The sequence below is a fragment of the Cebidichthys violaceus genome, unplaced genomic scaffold (genome assembly GCF_023349555.1).
Source record: "Cebidichthys violaceus isolate CVI_PGR_0920_01 unplaced genomic scaffold, fCebVio1.0.p SCAF_82, whole genome shotgun sequence".
Lineage (NCBI taxonomy): Eukaryota > Metazoa > Chordata > Actinopteri > Perciformes > Stichaeidae > Cebidichthys > Cebidichthys violaceus.
The window spans coordinates 694,268-710,739 of record NW_027176967.1 but is presented as its reverse complement, the minus strand read 5'-3'; the positions used below and the strand labels follow the sequence as shown (position 1 = coordinate 710,739).

The following is a 16,472-nucleotide window of genomic DNA, read 5'->3' as shown; positions in this document are numbered from 1 at the left end:
TCCTTCCTAATTTCTACCTCAGCCCTCTTTCTTATTTTCATTCATTACATTTAAAGAAAATACCTGCTGAACTTAAACTACTGTAACAGAGTATTTTCTTCTAATATTAGTAACTAAAAAGGTATAAATAAATTTCCTCTCTACTCAAGTACACAAACTAATAAACAGGTAAGTCATTCAATACCAGAGAGAAAGTGTAAAACAACTCAGTAAAATACATTTATTGACAAAAAAAGTCGTCTTAATCCATCCTTTTAATTTTACACACAAAAATATCAAAATACTTTACAGGGCTTTTAATCTGAATAATGTCAAATTTGTTTTGATCAATTCTCTCAAACAAATACACTGTACAATGACAACATGCTTGTCCTTTTTTAAAATTCAGTGCTCATTTCAGTTAATTTCTTCTTCTTTTTTTCAGGGAACAATGCATTCAAAATTATGCATAGTTATACTTGGTATTTAGCAACACATCTGAGAGACGTCACTGCATTTCATGCAATTCATATCCCAATAGGTAACTCATCAAACCTCATTCAGAGCCAGGTGCTTAAATGCTAGAATACATAAAAGATACACAGTACGACATTCAGAACATGGATTATCTTGGTTACCCAAACTTCAAAGCTTAAAAGAATGAATGTGTTTTTACACAAACATATTAAAGTATACAACTCTTATTCCAACAGAATTGAAAAGGTACTAAAAACAATTTACAAATGGGCCCAAAGCGCCCCAGTGCAACATGAGAAAGAAACCGCTTCAGAAATCCTTCGCACCACTCTTCAGTCAAACTCTTAGACGTCGTGTGTCTGGACTTTGCCTCAACTGAGAGGTGACTCATAAGGACATACTTGGTCAATTGCAGACCTCCCACTTGGAGTCATGTCAACGCGTTGGCTCATGTCTTTATCAACAGAATCAACATTCTCCTTTTGTCATTGCTACAGTATTTATCACAGACTAGTGAGCTGCTAGAAGTTCCTTTATTACATTAGCCGCTAACAAAATAATCTAGCACTCAAGATATCACATGTAAGGGAGATCATGTTCAAGATTGCAAACAAGTGAGAAACACAGGAGAAAATAAAATAAAACAATCCCTTACTTTGCGAGTAGCCTTTGTTAGTAAAACTGAGCCAAACAGAGACATCATATGATAAAGTGAAGTGAAAGGAAAGACACATTTATCTCTACATTGGTTTAAGTTATGAAAATGGGCTCAAACGGCCCTGCAGTGAAGGTCAACAGTAACGACACCGGCAATTCACCGTCTGATAACAGCTACACTATGTATCACACACCGCTGCGACAGCACTTTAATAACGGTTTACATCTCGGCCGTCCCCAGCCGTCTCCTATGACACCGCTGTGCAGGCTATACGGTCAGATTCTCCTTAAGTCCTTGTTTCTCAGTTCTCTGAAGCACAAACAACTATAGAACATTGCATCTGAACACAAAAATTACAATAGAAAATTATTTGACACTTCAGTTACCACTATACGGTTATTCACTCATCAGTTAGCTATCAAAAGTATAAATGGGTTTTTAGGAAGAGTGCTTTCAGTTCACTAATATACCCCTCCTTGTACCCCAAAATAAAAAACACTATAGAAGAAAGACGACAAGAAAGTATAAGCCTTTGGGCTCATGGTTTTCTCTGTAAATCTAGCATCATTAAGGCATTATCTATCCAGTATTGCTAAAAGAACAACTAGTTGGTGAACATGAAGGGAATATATATGTATGGGAGTAACATAAACAACTGACACTTCAGGAGGAGGAAGAGTGCAAAATATTCACATAAATCAAAAATCTGTCAGTTCCTAGTGGCCTAGTAAGTACAGAGCATCCTTCATAAAGGTACTGAGTTGATGGCTAATTTGCTTTGTTAGCTACTAACATGCAAAGTGCACACTTGTTTACGAAATAAAAAAACAAGTAATTTCTTACTTACAATTTCCAAATGTTTGGTTTTGTCTGCTTAATCTCAATAGCAACTGGGAAGATATAAAAATCTTTAGGTGGTTTTGAATAAAATCTGGTGCTCAACATTCTTGTTGAGGTCAGTCTCTAGTGGACCACGGCGCCATTTTGGACATGTGGGCTTAGTGCCATTTTACATTTACATGGGTCAATACCTTTGAGTTAACATCAAGATTTTTGGTGGGCATTTATATCCAGTGAAGGCTATTGCGGTAATGACTCAGCACAAAATTTTAACAATGCAAACTGGGTGGCAGAAACATCTGAGGTAATAACTAGCTTAATGTTGAAATGCCACAAACCATACATCAGAAATGACAGTAAATTTATCCTTTACATAATAAGTGCCTGCGAGAGGCTGCAACATATAGAAGATCTGGATGAAGATTTGGGTAGGGTGAACACAAAGGGAAGACACAATATCAAGGAAGACAGTTGAGGTTGCAAGAAGTGCCAAACGTCTGTGATTCTCACGGACAGAATGGAAACTGTGGCTCAAGTGCTTGAGAAGTCAGGAAAGAGACGCTCCGACCTCGAGTTCACACTTCAACCCAAAAGCCTCCATAGCACCTGCAGGGATGAGCAGGAACTCTGGCTCTGCCTTCATAAGCAGCCCCATTGGTCTAGATAACAAATTAGTGCAATTTAAGAAGAGACCACTGTATTTATGCTCTCTGAAAGCTGCCTACACAAAAAAACCTATGAGAAGAACCTCTGATATAAAGAATTTCAAAACACGAAAAACGTCACCTTGACGTTTAAGTCCATCCTGTTATACATTCATAAAAGAGGGTGTAAGATAAAGATGACAGAGAAGGAAACACGTTCAGAAGTCATGTAAGTTGACCTTCGTTCTTCAAGCGGGCTGTGATGCCCCATAATCTTCATTTGAGCTGCTCCTGTGAAATCAAGAAACGTCACCCATTCTTGTCTCCACCTTTCTCCCCGGCAGCCTGAAAGTACAATCACACAATGGTTCTTCAATTTCAAAAACTTTAATATAATTGGATCACAATTAGAAGTCCTGCAGTACTACTCACCCCAGGCTTGTGAAGTGCATTGTCCTGCAGGCCAAAGAGGCTGCCTCCCTGTAGGGGTGAGGCTGTAGCTGAGGACAGCAGGTTGGGTGACTGGGTGATCATGGGTGAGTTTGGGGTGGAGGTGAGTGCTCCCGTCAGCGTGAGGCGCTGCAGCTCCCTCTGTCTCTGCTGCTGCAACATCTGGCACACCAACACCTGCTGCTCCTGGTGGTGGATGTAGGTACAGAAAACAGCCAGTTTATGGGACATTCAGGAACCCTGGGAAAGGTTTTAACATTAACATTAATTCACATTAATCCATCTGTAAGCTTTAGTAATGTTGTTTACTAAAAAGCAGCATTTCAAGTGTTTCATCGCCCCAAAATGTAGTTGTATGTTTACCAGATGTCCACAGTGTCTGATTGGCTTCAAACTCCACCAGACTTTTATCAGTTTGCAAGTCAAATAGGAACACTCATGGTGGCTAGTTTCCTGTTGTTCAAAAGGAGTCACACAGTGACTCATAACTTCAGCAGCTAGTTAACCTCAAACTACTGGAGACACTGTTACCCCAATATTAATCCTAAAATGTAATTGCTATGAATTGACAATATTTCCCATCTTAACCCTTTGTATAGTTAATATTTAAGCATTGTGCTTCTTATCATTAGTGTCATGTTTGATTATAAATTTTGTCTAAAGACTAATGACAGGAAGTTTCTTAGAGTAAGACAAAATAAGAAGGAGCACTACTTTTGTATTAGACAAATTACTCCTAATTCTGGTTAATTATTAAAATAAATTGGGTTGATTCGGACACAGGTTAAATTTACTTTCATTAAAAGGAATAGTTTGACATTTTGGGAAATACACTTATTGCTGTTTGTTAGATGAGAAGATCAGTATTGCTCTCAAGTCTGTATATTAAATATGAAGCTAGAGCCAGCATAGTTCGCTTAGCTTAGCAAAAAGTCTGCCAAGAGGAGGAAACCGCTAGCCTCTGTCCAAAAGTAACAAAATCTGCCTACAGACATTTTGTCTTCCTGAGTATATGTAAACAAATAATGCCAGAATACTCTGAATCACCAGTGTATCAAAAGAGAGACATCTTGATCAGATTCTATGAGAAAATGTACATTGTGAAAAAAAAACTGGTGAGAATATGACAAAGTGTGAATCATTACAGGAGTGAAGTTCTGTGAGGTGAGGAACTGCTGGAGCTGCTGCTGTTGCTGCTGCTGCTGCTGCTGCTGCTGCTCGAGAAGAAGCTGCTTCTGCTGCTCTGTCAGGAGAGAAGACCTGAAACACAAGCAACGACACACGGCCACATTACAAACCACACGATGCAACACTGATCTGTCCAAACAATTACATTACTTATCCCGGACATAATGTCAGAGCCTTGAAACAAAACAAGAATGTATTTCAAAGTGGATTTCTCCCTCGGCTGATTTAAAGACAGACTTGGTACATACGGGCTCACACTCTTGGGCAGCTGAAAGCCCTGTGCCAGTGCCTGGGGGTTGAGCGGTGGAGGCTGGGGGCGCAAAGCGGGGAGTGTGGGCTGAGGGGCGTTCTGCACAGGAGACTGGATCACACCGTTCAGACTGCCCAGCACGCCGTTCATATTCAGCTGAGGACTTCCTGCCAGGGACGACATGAGCCCGCCCACCATGGGCAAAGAGGAGCTGACAGCCTGACCGATGGGCCCCAAGCCATCGCTCAAACCTCGACTCAGGCCATTCAGCAGGGGCTGGCTGAAGGAGGCAGGGCTCTGCTGAGGAGGAGGAGTACTTTGGAAGGAGAGGGAGGAGCTACTGCGGGACGGACTACCAGAGTGGAGCTCCTGAAACAAACACATGAAAAAGCATTGTAGCAATTTAGCTCTGAGCTTTTGCTTTTGATGTGAATTCAGTGCAATGAGATTTACAGTGGGGCTGTACTGAAAATCACATTCAAAGCTTCTATTGCGGTTTGCAATAGAAGCTTTGAATGTCTGCCGTCCTATCTTATGACGCCGTCGAAGGAAAACAATATTGTTTGCGTTACTGTGGTTATGAAAATATAATTTATGGCGCTCTTACATTGCTGCTAGAATACAGGTATGTGCCTCCCTTTTTGTGAATCAAGAAGGGGAGCATTGTTTATGAAAGGCTAAATGCCAACAAATATGGATTAATTTATCTTTTTTAAATGCATTTTTACTGCACTCTGTAGGTTTTGGAAATATTTCGATCACACAAGTCAGAAACTGTACAACGCAGCCACAACTGGAATCTAATTTAAACATCTAAACAGTATAATACTAATAATATTAGTGTATTATATTAGTGCCTGATCTCAAAAAAGCTGAGTTCAAATTTAAATACCAATGTTATGATTGAGGCTTGGAACTATTCAGTACGGTTTTGTATGGTGTGTTCAAGGTAAGAAACGGTTCTACAGGTTCTCACCTCAGACGAGGTAGCAAAGGAGGTGTCATTCAGGAAGCAGCTTTTGGACAGGGGACTCTTATTGGTGCTCAGGGGGTCTAAGGAAAAGAGAGGCACAAAGACAGGGTGAAAACTACAAATTGCTTTTTTTTTTTTTTTTTTTATTAAATTGATGTTAAAATGCTTTACATATCACATTTCCACATCAAAAAATAATCACAACATCTTCTCTGTGGCCTCTACACTGCATTTTACAACATGTGTTATTTTTGTGCTGCAAGGCATGATTTCATGGGAAATCTGCTGGATTGATTTATGGGATTGCGGAACATTGCTTCAGTTATCAAAATCAGAAACCATGTGCCGATTTCCAGTGCAGAAGTTAGTTAAGCTTATTTCTTATGCATCTGCCATTGACTCCTCTCACGCATGCTCACTCATCATTTCCTTGCTGTCATTGTTTGGGGCTGTCAATCATGATATCAGCTGTTCTGATGAGCTGGTGTCCTTTATCCAATAGCACAACAACACAATTACATCGTTAGCCTATCATCCTGCTGCTGTCCCTTTTCATCAGCTTCATCAGCCACCACCAGTATCTGGACATGTTATTGAACAAGTGTTGCAAGTTTTGCAAATTTGCATCGCTGCCGGTATGAATAGTTTTGATGCAAAATATGCAGGGGAGAGTATTTTGCATTTTTGCATTGTATATTTGTCACACCCCCCGGCCTTAATAGAGTGAGGTTTAAAAAAATTCTACATACAGGTGGCTGTTTTGAGGGGAGGAAGGAGGAAATAGTACTGCAGGTGAAAAGTAGATGGGGAGTGTACTACCTGAAATCATAGTAATAGTGTGTGTCCTAAGGTTTTGATATGAAAGTGGGTAGAGGAGATAAAGAATCTGACCGTGGGAGGATGACAGGAAGTTGATCTGGGCAGAGGTGTGCATGGGGCCGTGGGCGGAGTGAAAGGGTGGAGGGAAAGACACGGCCAGATCCGTGTTGAGCAGCTGCAGCCGCTCTTTCTTTGCCGTCAGGCTGAGGATCTGGTCCTGGAGGCGCTGGTTCTCCTGCTGCAGGGAGTGGAGTGACTGGAGCATCTCCACAACTACAAGAAGGAGGGAGGACAGACGCGTCATCATACAGAAACCGCATTTCAGTCGAGGTCCATTATTTGACTGCATTTTGGGGTGGGATGTGATGCGGACAAGAAGTATCCAAATGAATTGGACTACAACGTGCATGGGAAGACCACTACATATACACATATCTACTAAGTGTGAGTTGCTGTGCTCAAAATTTTTAGGTGTCACAGTTTAAAAAAAAAATCCAACTAGTCGATGCCACAGATGGACAGAGAGGATTTATACTTACTCCTCTATACTTGCATCTATGAATCATATTGACACTAATGTATTCTGAAATGTATTGTATAGCGGACTTCAACCAGTTGTGATGACTGGAATATCATTTATTATGAAATATCCACTTAATACATTCAGCTGATTCCAGGAGGTCAAAGTAATCGGTAAATAACATAAAATACGTGACTATTTTTTTTCCTGTAAATCAGTTAAAAATTCAAAATTTGTCGGTATCTGTCATTATTGAAAGTATGTTGTTAAAGTCAATAAACAGACTACTCAGAACTGATTTTACAATATTCCCATTAATTTAATGTATGCATCAGGATAAATTAGTTATGGTTAAACAATCTAATGCATGGGGAAATATCTATCCCAAAGAGGGGACAGCCCTACAAATGATTGGTAAGTGTCTGACATGTCAATTTACTGCTCACTAGAAACTAATTAGTGTAGGCCAATGATTGCCAACTGGTGGCCTACTCATTCAGCCCGCAGAATATTAATGGAAAAGAATGCGATCTGGTATTTTGGATATCTAGCAATTTTCTCTTTGTATAATGAAGCAACCGTAAACAACTGAGAAGGAAATCATATTATTAGGAAGATTTACCAACCCCAAATATGTGCGTAAGACCCTACTAAAGACATAAAAATCTATGTCAGCGCATTATTAGCAAGGAGCCTACACAACCAGATGCAGGAGTCAGGCCTACCTCACTCACAAAGCTGTGCGTGCTTCGTTGGTTGCGCACTGAATAACAGTGGCCTAGGATATGTAAAGCGAATATATATCATAAATGGAATGAGTACCTAGGATATGTAAAGCGAATATATATCATAAATGCGTAGCTCATATTTAATGTCTTGGTTCATTTATTTTTTCGTCCCAATTACAGATTTTAACCATCAGTCCTCAGTGGTCTGCCTCCTTGGCGGAGGATTGAGAGTATTTTCTAGTTAAGTGTCTAGTTATCAATATGAATTTCCCATGTTTTTTGGAGTCTGTTTACACTGATATGGGCTAATAAAAATCACATGAATCAATAGGCTAAATAAATACATATGATTTATTTTAGAGTCCCACCCCCACTGTGTCTGCTTCGGGAAATTCTGGCCCTTAGACAAATGTAGTTGATGACCCCTGATGTAGGGAGTCCTAAGATGTCCCACCTTAACAAAAAAGATAACAGGAGAATGAGGGAGACGTCAGTCGCTTTGAGTGTGAACACACCCACACAGTCCTTTCCTGGATTAAGGGTCTAATCAAGAAGAATATGTAGAAAGACCTAGGTTTTATGGTGGACTACAGGTATATACAGGCTTTAAAGGTTGGCAGTTTCAATGCAATACCATTATTACACGCTTACAGTTGCTGCTATTGGAGTTAATTTGAAAATACTATATGAGAAAATACTACATGTTTAACTAAGATAAAATAGTTCTGAAAAAAACATTTGTAACTCCACCACATTTTTCTATAAACTATTGCCAAAGATACAGAAATTACACTTCAATCCGGAATAGAAAGTGCTGACATTAACTGGTGGTTCCTGGACTTGCTCTTAGACCTAGTATTACTTCAAAGCAGTGCCATCAGGTCTGAAGTAGGAATTCAACCCCACCCTCTAAATGCTTTCTAATTGATTTTCTATGGCGCTATCAGTGCAGCGTGCCCTGCATCACAGACTGGGAGAACAAACCCACTTCTCTCTCATTTTTGCAGAGTGGAACAGCAGTTAACACTCGTTAAGTGAACTTTACCTGGGGTATAGAGAAATATATTTAAGGTGCAGACTGCACAATATTGTCACAGCATGCCATCTCTTGCTGTGCTATTGTTTGTCCCCAACAGCGTCTACAGGCACACTCATCATCAGTAGTAGGGCTGTACCGAATGTCATTTTGTTTTTACATTCAAAGTGTCTATTGAGGTTTTCTAAAGAAGCTTGGAATGCCTGCCGTCATATTTTATGACATCATCCCCTTAAAAAAAAAAAAACTAGAATTACCTCCTTGCGGTTGCATGCCTCTGCCAACCAGTCAAACAAGTCAACATCCATGCAAACTCCATCCATGTCTGGCAAAAATTTCAATCATTTTAGACATTTGTGTGAAATTCTCATAATTAGCATATACATTCTTGAGTTATGGCCAAAAACGTGTTTTGTGACATCACAGTGACCTTAAAATTAAATTGACTTTCTTAAATGAATATATGACTCATCAGTGTCGTCAACATTAAGAATGTAGGTGCGGATCAAAGACTGTATGTATAAAGTTAGATACAGTCTGGTGTGTGGACTGAGCAGAGAGAGACAGACAGAGGGGAAGAGACAGTGCATGCAATAGTCCACCTTCCACCTCTCTAAGTTATTAATAACTTATTCAGAATGCTAATTTATCAACCGCCTGTCTAAACCTGTGATAAAAAGTCAGCGCATCACTGACACGCAGCCAACACTGGAATATAAATCTACAAATGGTAAAAGACTCCCACAACTGAATGCAAGGTTTAAGACTTTTTCATACTACTCCGAAATAAATTTAAGACCAACTTTACAATTACATTTTTTTTTATTGTTACGCTTTCTTGATCTGTGTGAAATTAATACGAGAGGTAAAAAATAGATTTTGAAATTGCAATGTAATGTAAATGCAATGCAATGTAAAAGGAATTAATAAATGCAATGTAAAAGGAATTAATAAAATCCTACTTCCGAAGTCTTAGCATTTTTAAGAATTTTGAAAGATTTATTTAAGATATTGTAATACCAATTAAGGCCTTATTTTTAGATGAATGAATTTGATGCCTTTCAAGATTTTTTAAAAAGGATTCGCGGGAACCCTGAATACTTGTCACAGCTCTGCTTCTCTCATGTCACTCTATCTCTCACTCACCTAATCAGCTCATTCAGTGCACCTGTTAGTCACACCCACCTCTCCAGCCCAATCACTCTCACCTGCTCTCTCTGCTGCACCTACTATTTAGACCCCAGTCTCACACACACACACACACACACACACTCACTGCCAGAATGTTCTCCGCTTCAATGCAAGACCTTCCAGCGTTTCCCTTTGGACTGATTCCCCGTTACCGACCCTGCCTGTTTGTGACTACCCCGCCTTGCCTCTGCCCCGGTAATTTACTCAGCCTTCTGTCCCTGACCACGAGAGACTGCCGCTGTATTCCTGTGAAGATTCTACCTGTTGTGTGTTATGAAGAAAATAAAGCTTTGATTCAAATCATCCCTGGTGTTTGTAGTACTGCTCCTGGGTCCTTACTACACCTGCTACAGTACGATCTGGCCATAACATGGATCCAGCAGACGACACTACGGCATGGGCCCGGCTCGAGGCAATCGAAGAGGCGATGCAGCGAACCGAGACCATGGTGGTCACCAACACCGCCGAGATTAGCCACAACCTGGCGAATCAGAACCTTGGACTGGCACATATTTGTCTACCTCGACAACATCTTGATCTTCTCCAAGAACCAAGAGGAACATGTGCACCACGTCCAGTCCGTGCTTCAACGCCTACTGGAGAACTCCCTGTTTGTGAAGGCGGAGAAGTGTGAGTTTCATGTTCCCACGGTTTCATTCCTGGGATATATCGTTTCCCAGGGCAACATCCAGATGGACCCCGCTAAAGTTGCTGCCATCACTACCTGGCCTGTCCCCAACTCCCGCAAGCAACTTCAATGTTTCCTGGGGTTCGCCAATTTCTATCGGAGGTTCATCAGGAATTACAGCGCGGTCGCTTCCCCACTCACTGCCATCACCTCCTCCAAGATCCCTTTCCTGTGGACCTCTGCAGCCAAAGAGGCCTTCCAGAACCTGAAGTTCAGGTTCACCTCAGCACCTATCCTCCAAGTCCCGGATCCGGACAGACAATTTGTGGTGGAGGTGGATGCCTCCGACATAGGGGCTGGGGGTGTTCTGTCAAAGCGCTCGGCCACTGACCAAAAGCTCCATCCCTGCGCCTTTTTCTCGCGTCGGCTTTCCCCTGCCGAGAGAAACTATGACATTGGTAACCCAGAATTACTAGCAGTGAAGCTGGCCCTGGAGGAGTGGCGGCATTGGTCGGAGGGGAACAAGCTCCCATTTCTGGTTTGGACCGACCATAAGAACCTGGAGTACATCCGCACAGCCAAGAGGCTCAATTCCCGACAGTCGCCTGTTACCCGCGTTGGAGAAGATTTCCTGCCCTTCAGTTCAGACCTTCATCCGCCGCTGCTACCAGACCTGGACGAAGGCTCGAGAAACCCTGCTCCGGTCTGCTGACCGCTACGCAGCAGCAGCTAATCAACACCGCACTCCAGCCCCCATCTACCAGGTGGGTCAGAGGGTGTGGTTGTCGACTCGGGACCCTTGCGGTCGGAGTCCAGAAAACTGGGCCCTAGATTCATCGAGCCTTTCGAGATCGAGAGGATCATTAACCCGGCGGCGGTGAGGCTCAAGCTCCCCAGAGCCATGCGCACCCACCCCACACTCCACGTATCCAAGGTCAAACCTGTCCAGGAGAGTCCATTGGTGACAGCTGCTCCTCCTCCTTCGCCCCCTCGCCTCGTCGAAGGAGGCCCTGTCTACACGGTTCATTGCCTGCTTCGCTCCCGCCACTGGGGGCGAGGTCTTCAGTACCTGGTTGACTGGGAAGGATACGGTCCGGAAGAGAGGCAATGGGTGCCGGCTCGTAACATCTCCGACCCCCGAACCATAGCCAGGTTTCATCGGCAGCACCCAGAACAACCATCCAGGACCAAGACACCTGCCAGAAAGACCCAGCAGGTTCCCGGTACAGACTATGAGGGCCCTTCCTCCGGGGCAAAGGAACCCTACCGCCAGACCTCCTCCACCCACCCGGCTGGGGACTCTGACTCGGAGGCCTCGGAGGAGTTCTACACTGGGTCCTTACTACACCCGTTACAATACTAATATTAGAGTAGACTAATCTTTATCCGCAACTGTCCTGAAATACAGGACAGAATTTAAACAGACTTGCAAAAAACAAAACAATCAAACAAACTGCGCAGCATTCAAATGTTGATTTATAATTTGAATGTAAACGTGATGAATGAAGCTTCAAACTATTCGGTACAGCCCTACTAAATAGTATCAGGTCATGTTCGCACAGAGAACTGCACAGTGAGAGCAGGTAAACAGAATCTTGTCCAGATTATAAATGCTATTTTTTTTCTTTTTACCATGTCTAGTTTACTGTGACCACTAGCTGTGAGGTGATTTCCTCTTCTCACATTGTTTGATTCAAATTATTTTTTTAAGAGACCTTACAAGGTGAAAGTACCCCCTAATTTAGGCAAAATTAACAAATCATTTTTGGAGTTTTGTCTTGGAGCCACGTGGTAACCAGTGGTTCGTGTAACTCACTGTTAACTCCCATCTCTCCATTGCCGTGTTTCTCCAGCAGGAGCTCAATGTGGGAGCTGGCTGGAGGGACGTTCTCGGGACGGGCTCTGACTCCTGCACTCAACCCATCCCTCTGGTCAAACAGAAGAGGAAGACAGCTCATAGGAGACCTACGTGTGGAGGAGGAGAAGAAACCCAACAAGGAGTCAGAAAGAAAGTCATTGCTGCAGCAACGCTGGGAAATCACCAGCAAAACCCTGTGGCTGTGGTTACTATTTCTTTCTAATGCTGCTATTTGCCTCCTTTTCCTGTTACTGGTTACAGAAATAGAAACTGATCTGACAACAGCTACAGTACAGGGAAACTTTATCAAAATGATGTTTCCTTTGATGCAACAAAGAGACGTGTTTTACTACTCGCTCACATATTTTCAGTAAGGATGTAAAATTGTGTAATGTCCACGACTTAGCATTAAAAATACCAATAAAGATGAAATGAGACATACTGTGAAGAAAGACTCTCTCTTGGTGAGTTCCCCTGACACGGAAAGCGACAGTCGTCGAGGTCGGACTCTGAAAATTGGGACAAAGCGCCGTGAACTTTACTTCTATTTAATGAAAGGTGGTACAAATTAAAGAGATTTAAAGCATGTCGGATTCTGACAAAGGTAGGAATATATGTGTCAGAAGAAGCTAATCTAAAACTAGCTTCAGTTTCTCAACAAATGCAAATAAATCATGTTGATCTCTGAACCCTGATTTCCCGCTCACCTGGCAGTGAGGACTGGGATTGGGTCAGTAGTGGTGGCAGTGTCGGGGCTGTGGAGAGACAGCTGGCGAACGGCTGAGTGGAGGTCAGGCCATAGCTGGTGCTGGAACCTGGATGGACCTACGAGACAATGAACGTCAACATCTGGCCGAAAAAATAAATCTCTTTATACGACTGATGCACACTACAGGTGAAAAAAAAGAAAAGGTCAAATAAGAACAGCAGGCGCTTTCAATCAGAGGGTCGGCAGTTCAATCCCCGGCTCCTGCTCTGCTAGACTCATGTCAATGTGTCCTTGAGCAAGACACTTAACCCCAAAATTGCTCCCGTAGCTGTGCCTGCGGTGTATAGATAGATACTGAATTGTAAGTCGCTTTGGATAAAAGCGTAAAGTAATGGAGTAAAAAATTAAAATGTCTTGATATATTAAATTGTTTTGTCTACGGGAAGAAATAATTCATAATAATAATAATAATCAAATAATAAAGAAAGAAAGTCAGATAACTGTAAAAAATGTGCATTTTAATTTTAAGGAGATGTTGCTTAATTTATCCAACTGATTGTCCAAACCCTTAAGAGATTTACTTCACTGACAAAGAAAAGCAGTAAATCCTCACAATTGATAAGCTGTTTTTTTGGCTTGAAAAATAACTAAATGATGATTTATCAATTGTCACAGTAGTTGCAGATTAGTTTTCTGTGGACCAGCTAAATAATTTGTTGACTAATGGTTTCACCTCTATAATTATGCAGTACTAACAAATAACACAACAAGTAGATATTGTCCCAGACACAGAGATAAACACCAGGCATGGCAGCTCTGCAGTGGTACTGATAATAAGTGGACAAAACAGTTCCCCCTGCGACCCTTAATGCTGACTCTCTGAAATACCTGTGTGTTTGAGACAGCATTGACTGACGGAAGTGAGAGTGAGGAGACGTGGGAAGTAAGGAGTCCTGAGGAGAGAGGGGTGCTACACATGCCCCCTCCCAGGGACAAGGAGGTATTACACACCCCTCCACCCAGGGAGAGAGGGGTACTGCAGACACCCCCGCCCAGTGCAAGAGGGTCCTTTAGACTGGAGTAGATACCTGAGGGATGGGGAAGATAAAAGAAAAAAAGATATTTATTCATATTTTCATCTCAGAAGTTAGAAGACCCCCAAAAGACAACAACACATGGCAGCCGAGCGTTTGTGCACACGAGAGACTCAATCTGTAAGTAGGGCAGGAAATCTAGCACTCAGAGATATGTGCAGCACACACAAAAAACACTATCTAGGACATTATTCTGAATTTTAAAACCCTGTGAATGGAAACAGTGGCATGTACTTTAACAGTACACTCTGAGGTTCTGATGTACAGATAAGCTGCTACGGTGGCGCTGACATAGAACATGTGAAATGGAAACATTTCACCACTTTAAAAGCAGGCTGCAAATGAACACAACAAAGTGATCTTTACACACACACACACACACACACACACACACACACACACACACACACACACACACACACACACACACACACACACACACACACACACACACACACGCTCTCACACACAGGAAGCTAGATAGCTACCACACACACCCACTCACTTACTTAAACTCACCAGAGTTGAGCAGAGAGTTGCCACGGCTTGTGGAAAAAACACTGGCAGAGGAGGAGGAGAAAGAAGAGGAAGAAGAGATGGCTGTGGGAGGCAGCGTGGAGGGGAAGGCAGGGTGAGGGATGGAAGATGGGCTTGTGTACAGCGAGGAGGTTAAGGCTGGAGGAGGCGGCGCTGCACGGTGATGGTGGTGGTGATGCTCCTCTTCCCTCCTCTCTCGGTTCTTGCTGCCCCGTGGCCGCCCTGGACCATGGCTGCTCTTCTTGTTGCCGCGGTGCCGCCTCTCTCTGGGCAGCGGCGGAGGCGTGGCTTTGTCCTCCTGGGCCGCCTCCTCCAGGATGGGCGGCGTGCTCAGTTGCGACGGCTTACAAAGACTCTTGGAGGGCTTGTAGTCCCCGGAGGAGGAGATCTTCCGGATCTTGCTACTGCTGCCCAGCCCCGACGAAGAGGTGATGCGCATGATGGACCCAAAGGTAGAAATAGTAACCTTGTTCTCGAAAGGGCTTGAGTTGCCCTCCGACCTGTCGTGACCCTGTGACCCTGCCAGTGGGCCATCAGCAGGAGTCAAAGCTGGTGGCTTGTGGTATTTACTGTCCTCCTCCTCATCTTTGTCCTCGGCCTTTTCATCGTCCTCTTCGTTCTCCTCCTCCTCCTGGACTGCTGGCCTTCTGTGGCGTTCCTTACGCTCCTCACCACTGTGGTTGTCGGCCCCTTGGTCGTGTTCACGCTCCAGGCGCGAGGATGATGAGAACGAATGGAAATCCTGAGCGGAAGACAGTGAGCCACCTCCAATAGAAACACAAAGTGATAGTCAAATTCAAATACACGATGTGTCAACATTTCACTCTGTCTCCTCTTTCATTCTGCACATTGTACCAGTGTTGAATGGACTGGAGGAGCAGGAGGAGGAGGAGCAGCTCTTGCCAGTGCTTCCCGTCTTCTTACTGCGATGACCGTGACTGTGTGAGCTCAGCTTCTTGGACTTTCCTTCACTGTCCTTGCTGCTGTGGTGACTGGAGGATATCTTTACCAAAACACACAGGTTATAACTAGATTAGCTCGTCTACTAGTCAAAGGGCCCAACATGTCACAAGTCATCCTGTGGGTTGGCTTTTCATACCTTTTCTATACTGCTGGTCGTCACTGAAGATCCCAGGCTGTCAGAGGACTTCTTGTGGCGCTCTTTTTGCCGAATCTTGTCCTTATGACTCTGAATAGACATAAATACACAGGGCTCAGGTATGTTAAGACTCAAACCAGGTCCTACGAGGAGTTATTTTTTTAAAGTAGTGCCAATATGATACCATTTGTGTACCAAATCTCCATTTTAAAAACCTTATAATGTAAAACCACAAAACACTTAAAAAAATCAATAGTTCTCAAATGATAATGTTGCTTTAACACAAGCAGACAGACAAGAACTTCACCTCTGTAAAATTGTTGAACGTTTTCATTTACATTAGAAGCTTACTGGTCAAAGAATGTGTAAACATGACTACAAATCTGACCAGATATTCAATGCAAACCTTTGGGTAATTAGCACACTTGGCCCTTACAGTTACACCCATCAACACTAGCGTTTACCTTCCTCTGTCTGTGGTGATGATGTTTGTCTAGTGGTGGAGAGCTTGAGCGCCCCCGGACATGACTGAAGGAGCTACTTGTATTTTCACTGGAGCGTAACTTCTTCTGCTGTAAAATCCAAAAGGAAGAAGTAAGCATGGTCTCAACAACAAATAAAACTTAAGAGCTGCGTGGCATCCTTCACCCCGGGATGTTGATGGGACGGATACGTCAGTCACAAGCCAGACTTTATAATGAGGTGAAAACAAGATGCTAACTCAATTTGATTATTAGGCTGCTGAGACTGAAACATACAAATAAACTACTCGTTTGAGGAGGTGGTAATATAAA

General features: G+C 42.9%; 1 protein-coding gene across 1 annotated transcript in view; it reads right to left on the bottom strand.

Moving 5' to 3' along the window:
* Positions 1-195: 195 nt before the first annotated feature.
* Positions 196-16,472, bottom strand: part of LOC137866383 (protein AF-17-like) — a 30,227-nt gene continuing 13,950 nt past the window's right edge. The window contains exons 7-20 of the mRNA XM_068702251.1: positions 16,143-16,250; positions 15,679-15,768; positions 15,435-15,582; positions 14,562-15,344; positions 13,837-14,036; positions 12,947-13,064; positions 12,682-12,748; positions 12,198-12,346; positions 6,351-6,551; positions 5,463-5,539; positions 4,485-4,855; positions 4,194-4,308; positions 3,031-3,234; positions 196-2,943 (exon numbers count right to left, since the gene is read on the bottom strand). Of these exons, the coding sequence (XP_068558352.1) occupies positions 2,908-2,943; positions 3,031-3,234; positions 4,194-4,308; positions 4,485-4,855; positions 5,463-5,539; positions 6,351-6,551; positions 12,198-12,346; positions 12,682-12,748; positions 12,947-13,064; positions 13,837-14,036; positions 14,562-15,344; positions 15,435-15,582; positions 15,679-15,768; positions 16,143-16,250 (2,667 nt within the window). The 3' untranslated portion in view covers positions 196-2,907. The remainder of the gene's footprint in view (positions 2,944-3,030; positions 3,235-4,193; positions 4,309-4,484; positions 4,856-5,462; positions 5,540-6,350; positions 6,552-12,197; positions 12,347-12,681; positions 12,749-12,946; positions 13,065-13,836; positions 14,037-14,561; positions 15,345-15,434; positions 15,583-15,678; positions 15,769-16,142; positions 16,251-16,472) is intronic.